Source organism: Diceros bicornis, chromosome 32 (assembly GCF_020826845.1).
Source record: "Diceros bicornis minor isolate mBicDic1 chromosome 32, mDicBic1.mat.cur, whole genome shotgun sequence".
NCBI lineage: Eukaryota > Metazoa > Chordata > Mammalia > Perissodactyla > Rhinocerotidae > Diceros > Diceros bicornis.
This window is the reverse complement of record NC_080771.1, coordinates 24,335,782-24,348,023: the sequence shown is the minus strand read 5'-3', so window position 1 is coordinate 24,348,023 and position 12,242 is coordinate 24,335,782. Positions and strand designations below refer to the sequence as shown.

At 44.2% G+C, this 12,242-nt stretch overlaps 1 protein-coding gene across 1 annotated transcript in view; it reads right to left on the bottom strand.

Moving 5' to 3' along the window:
• HYDIN (HYDIN axonemal central pair apparatus protein) overlaps positions 1 to 12,242 on the bottom strand; it is a 336,144-nt gene that overhangs the window by 128,089 nt on the left and 195,813 nt on the right. The window contains 5 exon segments of the mRNA XM_058528225.1: positions 354 to 491; positions 2,767 to 2,976; positions 3,241 to 3,360; positions 5,379 to 5,460; positions 6,179 to 6,316. Coding sequence (XP_058384208.1) covers positions 354 to 491; positions 2,767 to 2,976; positions 3,241 to 3,360; positions 5,379 to 5,460; positions 6,179 to 6,316 — 688 coding nt within the window.

Below are 12,242 nucleotides of genomic sequence, written 5' to 3'. Positions count from 1 at the left end.
ACAACGGAAGTGTGAAGATATAAGTGGAAATAAACTATTCTTATAATCATGAAAAAAAATCCATGGGGTTGCATCTGTCTTGTTCACTGTTGGACCTCTGGTGCCTGAGCAATGCCCGGCTGATGCAGGACTCAACAAATTCTTGTGTAATAAATGAGTGGAGTGGCCTGGATTTATTTATTTTTCTTTCTTCTGAGAGCTCTTAAGTTTTAATTAAAAAAAAAAGTCACACATAATCCTGGCAGTGAATGTTTAGTGCAATCTCACATCCCTCTGGAGTGTGGCTCATAGCTGTGAATTTGGGCCCCTCCCACAATTATCACGTGGCCATCACAGGTGGGAAGGCTACTTACTGAGAGCGGCAGGATTAGGGGCACTCCGGGAAGAAGGCTGTCTGGTGAAGGCTGGTGGTCAGTCAGAACCTTGAACTCAAAGCCAACCTTCCCAGTGTTCTTCAGCTTGATTTCGTTCTCTGTGACATGGTCAAACAGCTTGAGACGAGAAGAAGGAGAAGAGTGACTCCTTTGTCACCCACCATGTGGGATGCTGTCATCATCCTGACAAAGGTGGGTAGACAAACATGCCTCACAACAAGGATTTTATTTTTGTGATGTAGACACTGGCCAGTCCACATTTCAGCATCAGAAAAAAAGATGCCCAGTGGGGCGGGAGGAGCACTAGACCCTGGACACCTGGATCTGGTCTTAGTTCTTCTAACAACTAATTTCATTTACAATGGCCATGGGGTGAACATCTAAGCTCCCTGAACCTCATTTTCTACACCACAAAGAGCCCACGTTAGAGGATCTTAAAGTAAGCTTTCTGTACTAAGAAGATTTGCCTTTTTTTGGGGGGGGTGGAGGTGGGAAGATTTGAGTTCAGAATGTTCTAGAATGAATTTTCTGTTTATGCGGAGAGATATGGGAGTAATAGGCTGGATATGTTCTTTTTTCCTGGGATTTTCCTAACATAATTCAGCAGCTGGTTCAGCAGGCTCAATCACCACAGACTGAGGCGACTTCAGGATTCTCAGGACAAGCTAGGGGAAGGACTACTGCTTCAAAGAATACACTCTGAGCTGAGCCAGAACCAATTGCGCAGAGGACTGTGGAGAAAAAGAATGAAAGAGAATTCTATTTGTCCAACACAATGGACAAGGTCTCAATAGGCGTTAGGTGAATTTGATTTTAGGCACAATCTTTAACCTATAAACACACATGCATACACAAAACACAGTAAATATACATGCAGTAGCTAAATAATGGGGGTTCAATCTCCATTAAAATTTGGTAGGAGATATGGTCTCTGAGTACATAACACAAAATCTACTTGGGAAGAGAAGATATACAGACATAGAATTAACTGACAATTATTCCAAAGCAAAAATGAGAAAGTACATTATATTACGACAAAGACTATACTTAAGTGCAAAGAGAAGGTAAAGAAGAGAAAGATAACTGAGGGATGGAGCTGAGCTGGGTCTTATAGTATGCGTAGGTTTGGGGTTGGCAGAGTGGAGGACAAGAGGGATACTGTAAGATGAAGTATGGAGGCAGGAAGGGTTGCGGTACATTAAGGCCAGTGGGTAAACCAGCTTGGCCACAAATGAATGAATGGGCTACAATGGGGAATTATGAGAAATGAAGTTTACTGTGTAAGGAGCGTCAGTTAATAGAGGGGCTTAGGATACCCTCACCCAGGTGGAAGAAACTGGCTCTGATCCACCTGGGTGACAGAGAAAGGAACTCATGATTGAAGGCCTTCTTCGACCCAGGCACAGTATTGACCAGACACTGTACTTAAGTAACCACAACCACCTGGAGAGATACACATTGCTATCCCATTCCCATTTTATAGATGAGGGATACTGAGGCTTGGAGAGGTTAGGTGATGTGCCAAGGTCACACAGCCAGTAGGAAGTTAAACCAGGATAACATCCCAGTTCTTCTGACTATAAAACCATGCTCTTTTCTCAATACCACGTTGCTTTCCTGAATGCTGCTGGGGTTAATTGGTCAGGGAGTGATAGGATGAAAATGCAATTTGGGGAAAATGTATCTGGCGATGATGTTTAGATGGGTTAGCGGTAGAAGCTATGAATACATTGTAGCCCCTTGCTTGAGGGGGTCTGTGGACCAGCAGCATTGGTGTCACCTGGGAGCTTGTTAGAAATGCAGATTCTCAGACTCCATCCTGGACCTGCTGAATCAGAATCTGCAGCTGAACAAGATTCCCAGGTTATTTGCATGCACCTTACAGTTTGAGAAGAACTGCTATAATAATTTAGGCGTGGCTTGATGAGACCCTGTAGTGTGACAATCTCAGTGGTGATAGGAAGGGAACGCTGACCCCGAGGGATCTGGTTGGATGAATTAGCAAACCCTGGGTGCTATAAGGATGTGGGGAGACGAAGGAGAGAGTGCAGTGGAAAATACCTTGGAGATTGTAAACTCAAGGGACTGAGAAGATAGTAGTGCCATTGAAAGAAATGGAGAAGTTGGAAAAGGATTCTGGATTGAGAGGGAAGAGGAAAATTTTAGCGTCTAACATGCTGAATTTCAAGAGACAGTGAGAAGAGCAAGTGAAAGTATCTGCCAAACAGTTGGCAGTGGGAAGATGATCAGGGTTAGGGAGGTACATTAGGGATCAAGGACAGGGGTGACGGAGAAACTGTGATGATCGGGGTTCCAGAAGAGATCAGAACCCAAGGACCACGACCTATGTTTAAGGCAAAACCAGAACATCTCCGCCGGTTGGTTGGCATACCTGTAATCCATAGTTAATATCCTTGGTGTCAAAGGAATAGTTGACCAGGGATGCCTCTCCCCTTAGCATTATCTCATAGGTGGGCCCTCCTTCCACTTCGCACAGAGCTTTAGCCCGTGCAACGATGTCGCAGTGTCCATAGAAGGTGAAAGATACCTGGTGGCTACTGTGTGGCTGCAGAACTCCATAGAGGGGCAAAATATCAAACACCTGCAGAGAAAGTCATTCTACATGAGAGGATCTATCGGGATGAAGGACCTGCAAAGGGTGAGTTCAAGTTAAGTCAATTCACAGATTAATTCCTGACTTTAACTTGTTTGACGCCATGAAAGGTGACTACCCCGGCACCCTGAAAATATATGATGGTGATGGCAGTAATAGTGCTCTGGCAAGATTTAGATTTCTAACGTGGGGTAGGTGCTCAGTGAGAAGAGTGAGTATCCGATGACTTCAGGGCCCTCGAGTGTTACTTACTTCCTCTATCCCAATGGAAAGCATTTCATCTTGTTCAAAGATCCATAGCAATTCCTGAAACTCCACCTGGCTCTGGTTTGGGTCTATTCTTTCTGTTTCAGCAGAGTTCATTTGTAATCCCTAGAAATTAGAGGTGTGAGGAAAGGCTAGAAAGTGTTTATAATGGGTCATTAATGTGCTCCTCCCCATCACTGACAGAAAAATGAAGTATGTTGCTTATATTTTTAAAATAATACCTTTTTTTCTACGGAGATAATTGGACAAGTGCCCCAAATGTATGTACAAGGATGTTTATGGCAGTGGTATTTATAATAGCAAAACTTTGGAAGCAAACTAAGTACCTATAAATAGGGGATCACTTTAAATGAAGTGTGTGGTACCTCTATCCATGGAGGATGAAGCAATGTATATTTAGGGACTGGGAAGGATGTGCATGACATATTATTTAGTGAAAAAGCAGTTCCATTTGTGTAAAATTATATATGCCTATGTGTCACACTTGACGGTGTGAGCTTGTGTACATTCATTCAGAGATTTGTACATGCAAACAGAGATATGTGGGAGGTTGTTTGCTAAAATTTCAGTAGCATTTTTCTATGAATGGTGGGATTTTGAGGATTTTTGCTTTCATTTTTCTGTATCCTTGAGTTTTCTATAACAAATCTTTGAAAATAAAAAAAATTAGCATTTAAAAGACAAGTGTTCTATATACACACACACACTACTCTAAAAAATTTAGAAAATAAGGGAGGTTTCAAAGAGAGAAATACAAATCAATCATTAGGTTACACTGTAGATATATGTATATGTGTGTGTGTATAATGTGTGTGTATATATGTATATATATTTGTATTCTGATTTTTCAGTTGGCATTATGAGTGCCATCTTCCCATGTAACTAAATATTCTTCACAAGCATCATTTAAAACACTTAAAGAAAAAGAAAATATAGTATTTTTTTTTTTTTTGTGAGGAAGATCAGCCCTGAGCTAACATCCGTGCTAATCCTCCTCTTTTTACTGAGGAAGATAGGCTGTGAGCTAACATCTATTGCCAATCCGCCTCCTTTTTTTTCCCCAAAGCCCCAGTAGATAGTTGTATGTCATAGTTGCACATCCTTCTAGTTGCTGTATGTGGGACGTGGCCTCAGCATGGCCGGAGAAGCGGTGTGTCGGTGCACGCCCGGGATACGAACCCGGGCTGCCAGTAGGGGAGCGCGTGCACTTAACCGCTAAGCCACGGGGCTGGCCCCTATAGTATTTTTTTACTTAATATATCAGAGATTCCCCCAATCAGTATATAGAGAACTTTCTCATTTTCTACAAAGGATTTTATAGTATTGCCTTGTGCAGATATAATTTAGTTTATTCAACCCGTCTCCTATTGGTGGAGTTAAGTTGTTTCCACTTTTTCTTGTTTTTACCAACAAAGCTGCAGTGTACAAGGATAGTTACATGCCTTTATGTAAATGTAAAGGCGTATCTGGAGAATAATATCCTGGGAGAGGAACCGTGCATTTTAAATTTTGATATACTTGCCAAATTGTTTGTCATAGAGGCTATGCCAATTCATACTGCTACCTACAAAGTATGAAAATGCTAGCTTACCTCCATTCTGCCACTACTGAGACAAACCCCATTTTAAAAGATTGTATATCATTATGGACATACAGTAATTTACTTTTCCAATGTTTTGCTATTTCTAAAGTGTTGTAACAAACGTCTTTGTACATAAATCTGTTATCACCAATGATTTCCTTAGGCCATCATTCTAGAAGGAGAATTTAAGGGTATGAATTTTTAAACTCTCTTGATCGCCTCTTTATTTTTACGATGGAATTATTGAGGAAAATAGTTCTTTTGCAGCCTCTATCTAGGGGCTGGGAAGAGCACAAGATCACCAAGGTCTAGAGGTAACTGGCTTTTCCATTACAGAGAAAATCCCTTTGCCGAGGTGTTCGGGCTCTCATGGAGGTGTTGGCTCTGTGGCTGTTTGGTTGGGAAGTGATCTGGATAAAGTTTTGCAGCCTCATTGCAGCCAAACCCCAGTACTGCACTTGCCACTGTGCTCCTGGCTCTGCTTTTATGTTATGGGAAGGACCCTTGACTTGCCAACCCATCCAGGGAAAGGAAACCGTACATCTGAGATGACAATGGTGGGCACTTTTGCCTTTTTGTGTTCTCTTTCTTCAGATCCAACATCTTCATCCACAGGGACAGTCCTGGGGAGTTTAATGAAATGTGGAGAATCACTCATTTGGCAGCCATTACAACACAGTCTTCAGCTGTGTAATAGCCCATCCTCCTCTCCCCTACTACTGTGCCCCAAATAATAAATGGGGTTCCTATTCAAGGGAGGTCTTTCTCAAGAGATCAGCTGGTCAGTGCCCTGTTACTCCCTGCCCCCCACCATGCAGTCTAAGGTATCAAACTGGTCAATTTTCCGTAGGTACCAACTCTTCTTTCCTGGCTTATCAAATCCATGTCCAACTTACAAAAAGTTCTGGGAAGCTCTAGAAATTCTTCAGACCGTTTGGATGTGTCCCCAGTGCTCAATGTTAAGTTTTATCATTTGTTGGGGCATTTTAGTGTGAGGATATAATGTTTGGCCAATTGTCATATCCTTTTCTGCTTGCTACACCCTACCCTGCTTGACCTGACCCTGGCTGCAGACCTGGGACAGGTAGAAAGGGCAACGTGATAGGAAGGGCTCAGTCCCCCAGGACTCAGGAGGCTATGACCTCCTGAGATCACAGGTAACTTTCAACTCCATATCCCAGACGCCTAGTCCAGGGCCTAACACATAGAAGGCACTTGTTAAACTGTTGACTGGTGAGTGGTTGGATGAATAAATGAGGGATGAGTTTGAGAATGTAAGTCAGTGTAGAGAAAAGAATGCTATTTAAAAAAAATCCATTCTGGCTTTGCATTTGCACTTACTTAACAAAATCACTTAGATCAGTCTCAGGGGACTCTATGGCTGGGACTGCTGGTGAGCTGGGAGATGCTGAAGTTCCTGGGACGGACTCCTCTTGGGACAGGGGGGCACTGGAGGGGTTCTTCGGCCACGTTACAAACCTGTGAAGGCATGGAAGGGAGGACACAGGCACACATCAGCTTTTGCAAATCAGTGTCCAGGTGGGCTCTCAGTTTCTAAGGCCAAGCTCCAAATCCTAGACTAGGCAGGTCTAGAAGGGACTGCTCTACACTATCCCTTGGACTTACTTTGTTCAAATCTTAGCTGAGGTTTTGTTTTCTCCTAAACCTCCAGACCACCCCCTCCCAGTCTGGATCCAGTGACTCACCTCTGCACACCCACAGCCCCTAGGCTTCCCTCTCACACTTATTTTTCCCCTCCCTGCTAGACTGTGGCTCGCTGAGGACCTGTATCTAATATGGCATCGAATACAGTGTGTGGCCTGGAGCAGGCACTCAGGCCTGGTCACGGATGAATGAGTTACCAGGGCTCCTGCTCCCAGATAACCAGACGGCAGGGCCAGGTCCTGTAAGCGAGGGCTCAGCCTCTGCATGGCCCTGCCTCCTACCATGTTTGCTCTCTGTGCCTCCACTGCTTCCCCCTGGTCCTGGCCCTGCCAGCGAGCTTTGCTGCCACTCAAGTTCTTCAAGCAGAGGACCAAGAAGGAGGTGGGTGACTGCACCAGCTGGTGCTCAGTCCATATGTTCAGCTTTCACTGACTAGAAAGGCCTTTGGTCACAAACGCCAAAGTGGTGGGGTCACCCCCATCCTTCCTGTTCTCCTCAGGGTGCATGTGGCTTTTTATGGTACTCCCCCCTCCCCCATCTGAAGCCCTTGATATTAATTTCAACCCAATTTCAGTCATATATTCATTCTATCCTCATATGCACTCTACTTTTTCTCAGAGGCTCAGCAGAAATGTCATCTATTACGTGAAGCTCCCACCACTGTCCCATGTTCCCACTGGAAGAAAATTTTCCTTCTCTGAAGTTTCACAGCATTTCATCTGTACTTCCTTTGGGATACTGTTCACTCTCTACCATGCATCAGAGTGCATTTCCTAAACTTCGGGCATTCCTCTACCAACTTCATGATTTCTGCCATATTGAGTATCACCTGATAAATCAATTTTATTGAGGTATAATTTACATACACACTACACTCATTTTAAGCATACGGTTTGATAAATTTTTACATATATATATATATGCCTGTGTAACCACCACCATATTAACACACAAAACATTTTTATCATCCTAGAAAGTTCCCTTGTGCCCCTACCCAGTCAATCCCCACCCTGGCTCCAGACAAACATTCATCTGATATATAATTATGTTACTACAGATTAGATATGCCTACAGTTTCATATAAATGGAATCATAAATATGCACTCTTTTGTGTCTGACTTTTTTCACTCAGCATAATGTTTTTTAGATTCATCTACGTTATTGCAAGGAGAGTGGTCTGTTTTTTTTTAATCGCTGAACAGTATTCCATAGTATGGATGACTAGTGTGTTTACCCATCTTCTTGTTGATGGACACCTAGGCTGTTTCTAGCTTTTAATATGCAAAGAACATTTGTGTACAAGTCTTTGTGTAGACATATGTTTTCATTGCTCTTGGGTAAATTCCTAGCAAGGGAACTGCTGGGTTGTATTGTATATATATGTTTAACATTATAGGAAACTGCCAAATTTCCTCTAATGTGTTACAAAGTGGTATTACGCCATTTTACACTACCACCCACAGTGTACGAGAGCTTCGGTTGGTCCACATCCTCACCCACGCTTAGTATTCAGTCCTTTTAATTTTGACTATTCAAATGAATATACAGTAGTAGCACTTTGTGGTGGTCATTAATAGGCTTATTTTGTACCATTACTATCAATTATAGACCAGTTTTATCTACCATATTTAGAACAATCAATACAATGGAAAAAAATCAATGTCATTATTTTCTTGCTTGATGAAGGCTCTGAGCTGAGCCCTGCTTGCCCTTTTTAAAAAGAGAGATCAGTTCAGTTTCCCCTTGGGAAAACTCTGGGCACAACTACTGAACTGTGAGCTCTTGGAGGGCAGGATCCAAGATATGCCCTCTTTATAGCCCCCATAGTCCAGGTCTTATATAGAAAGCATGAGCTCCACATATGTCTGACTGAATAGATAGGTGAATGCATAGATGGTTGAACGAGAACAGGTAAGCAGCATGCAGGGTAATTTGGCTATTCTGCACCTCCACCTCCACCCCATCTCCACCTGGGATGGCCTTGGAGAAGAGTGGAAAAGCTCTTTTTGTCTTATTCTGCGAGCTTACATTTGGCATATTCCAGGCCAGATGTCTCTAGGTGACATTACCTTAGGCTGAAACCACACCATTCTGGACAGAGGACTCATGTTGGGCTGGGTGCTGGGATGCTCATTAACATAAAGATTCCTGAACCTCATCCCTGGGTAAATTCTGATTCGGCAGGTCTCATGTAGGGCCCAGGAGTTAGCTGTTTAAGAGTCTTCCCAGCTGATTCTAATGGACAGCCAGATTTAGGACCTGTCATGGGTAGGAATGGCAACATGATGCCTAAGGACTGGAACTGATAATGAATATGGGGCTATTACTCAGCCCTACCAGCTAGGGACAGTGGAAATCAGCAGAGGATGATCTGGAGCACTTATTAAATCACCCCAGGTCAGCAGAGACACCTGGGGAGACTCTGCCAGATCGCCGCCCCACATAATAGCACTCTCTCATCCAACATTTGCACCCCCTTGGGATGTTGTGCTGAACGAAAAATAAAAAAGCATATGAGAATATCTGTAAAGGAAAAATACAGAGCTGCAGAGTGTCTGCAAACAACACCTCCGTTGACAATGATACCTGGACAACTGGGACGTGAGAGGTCTCTTTGGAAACAAAGGAGACCAGTAAAGCAGCCTGACTGCTAACAGACGGAGCCACGGGAGACAGCGAAAGCTTTATCATCATGAAGGCTGTAACTTGTCATTAAAATTGAAAACCTGCTGCAAAAAATTGAAATAGAATGTTGGTAGAGTTTTTTGGATCAGATTTCATTTTACCCTCAGGAACAGATGATTACTTTCCTGTGATGCTGACCCAAACAGGATTAGATTTGGCTATTTTTAAAAGGGAGTGTGTAGCAAATGAGAAAAATCAATATTGCTCCAATTTCAGAGCTCCCTGTTTCAGACTCGCTGGAGGAGCCAGGAAAGAAGCCTCCCTTTAGCTGTGACAGAGCTGCAGGAGTGTCAGCCACACTGGCGATCAGCCACACTGGTTTGGGCTCAGCAGTCTCCCTCTTCAGACTTTATTTTCAATTCTTGGGTAGGTTAGGGTCAATACAATCTTTTATGCTGCAAATTAAAAAAAGTCCACCCCTCTTATTTCCTGCTCTCCCTTCAATGGAAGCAGTGTTGCATCAAAATAGAAACCCAAAGAACATGTTGTGTTTCAGTTCATATTTTGTGTTGTAGTTGAGATGATATTTAGAGATGGAATGGTATGTGTTGGACACCTGCTGAAGTCTGTGCAGTGCAGCGGAGGTCTCAGAAAAGGGGAGGCAGCCTTGTAGGAGACACAATGACTTCTCATCCATTGATTCATTGGACCTGGATTCTGGGAGTGTCCATTACAGAGGGTGAAAACAGCCACTGGTTGGATAAAAAGGTCCTGCAGGATGCTGTTGGTGCATCCTCTTGATCTGCTTCACTGGGACGGTGTACTCATCCTCTGGGTGTTGTGTGTGATGGTTGCACCTTTCTCTGGCGCATTGCCCTGGCTCGGTGGGAGCTGTCTGGGAGGTTATGTCTTCACTCCCATTAGGGTGCAAACTGCAGGCAAGGACTGTTTGATGAGAGTGAGGGGCGTAAGAGCCCAGCCTCCTTGTCTCTGAGTGGGACAAACTCTGATGCAATTCACTCCAGAGCACCCCACTGGGTCAGGCAGAGGCTAGACTTCTTCCGAAATCACATCTTCCCCTAGTGTTCCCCTATGCTCTATCTTGTTTCTCTTATCGTCTAGTTTCTCCTGAGAGCCCTCCCTCAATAAATCATCTGCCCAAGAACCACCATCTCAGGTTCTGTTTCTAGGGCATCCACGTAGCACTGTACAATTCCAAAGATAATAAAGTCAATTCTTGCTTCAAGGGACTCAGAGGCTGGTAGGTTAGAGTCAGAGACATAGGACTAGGTATAATTCAGGGTACAGGTGCTCCAACAGCAAGATGTGCAGAGAGCACAGTAGTTCAGAGCAAGGCTGTGAGGTCAGATGACATGGATTTGAATTCTGGCTTCCCCATTTATGCACTACATGACCTGGGAACTCTGTTAGTGATAGAACCTTCCTCATCCAATTGTTGTGAGGCTTAGTTCATGTAGCAAACTCAGCAGGGTGTCCGGGTCATAGTAAATGTTCAATGCATGTGAGCTGTTCTTGTGCTTGGGGTTGGTGGGGATTACCATCACTTTTGGAATTCAGATGAGGGAAGAGTCTATTGGAATTCAGATGAGGGAGAGACCAACTTGCCCTGGATGCGTGAGGAAGTCTTCATGAAGGAGGAGATGATCTAACTGCATCTGGAAGGAAGAGTGGTACTTTTTTTGATGAAGAGTGGAGAGGATGTATAGCCTGAGGGAAAAGTATCTGTAAAGGAAAGAGGATTGAGAGAACTTGGACTCTCTAGGGATAAGTGCGAAGTTTGTGGTAGGAGGAGGGTGTGTAGTTGGTGCCAGTTGGAAGCAGATGATAATGAGGAGGACAGTGATGATGACAATGATGATGATGAAGACTGTAGAAACAATGAGTTGGGAGCCAGTGATGGCCAACAGCGGGGGCAGGCATGACAGGAACAGGGCAGGGCAGCCACGGGGACAGGAGAGGTGCTGATCCTCCTCTGGCCACTTTATTTTTACTGTTTTCACACACTTCCTCCTCCTGGCATTGGGCGGAGGAGGTTGCCGAGCACAAATAGCAAATGTGGGGGGAACATAGGTGACCAAGGGATGCTTATTATGGTGGTCCCTACTGTCTCCTCCACTATTCTCTTATTTCCATCCCTTCTGTCTAGCCAGCCTTGCTCATGGGCAGCTGAGGAGGCAGCAGTGGCAACAGAGTCTTGGGTTGTGGTCTATCCGGATAGGATCCCCCGCCCAGGGCCACGGTCCTGCCCTTCCATCTCCTAATATGCCCTGGAACTTCCTACCCCAACTCCACCTTCATCTCCGTTTTCAACTCCTTTTCCAAGGCTGCCACCGTCTTCTAATCCACAGTCCCTTCTGCAACCCAAGTGAGATTTCTGATCATTTCATTTCCCCACTTAAAACCTTTTAGAAGACTCTTGATTCTCCTGAGTACAAAGCTGACTCCTTAGTGAGGCTTACAAGACCCTTCACGGTCAAGCCTCCCACCCCTCCGCTCCCCTGTTTTGATATCAAAATGGGAAAACAACCCACAGCAGGCACCTAGTGTCCTATCAATGCTCCTAGCATGGTTTAGAGGGCCAGTTGGAGTTTTCAACAATCCAAGGATATGAATGTGTGCTATTCAGCATAACTGATTTCATTGTTGAGATATTTTCTCCCATAGTCACACCTCATATTTCCATTGTTTTTAATTTATAATCTGTGTGCCATGTTATGCAAACCACTCATCTTTACTTGTTAGATCAGGTGGTTTTGTACATTCCCATTCTTCCTCTCAGCTATCTAACTCTGCCTCTCTCATTTTCTTGAACTGCTCCCTCTCTTCCTCTTTCCTCCCCTCCCTTCCTTCCTCTGACTCTACACATCACAAACCTGCTCCAGATTAGGTAGGCCCCTGATTGCTGCTTCTAAAGGGAGCAGATTATAATCATCACTTTAAATCATGTTAAAAGTGGGCAAAATCCTGAGCCTCTCTGGGCACAAACACCAAGTCCCAGCCACGTTTCCATTTATTGCCTGGCTTTGTGGTCTTACACTTGCTGATCCTCCCACATTGGGAAGTAAACGACAGACGGAAGCAGATGGGGCTGGCT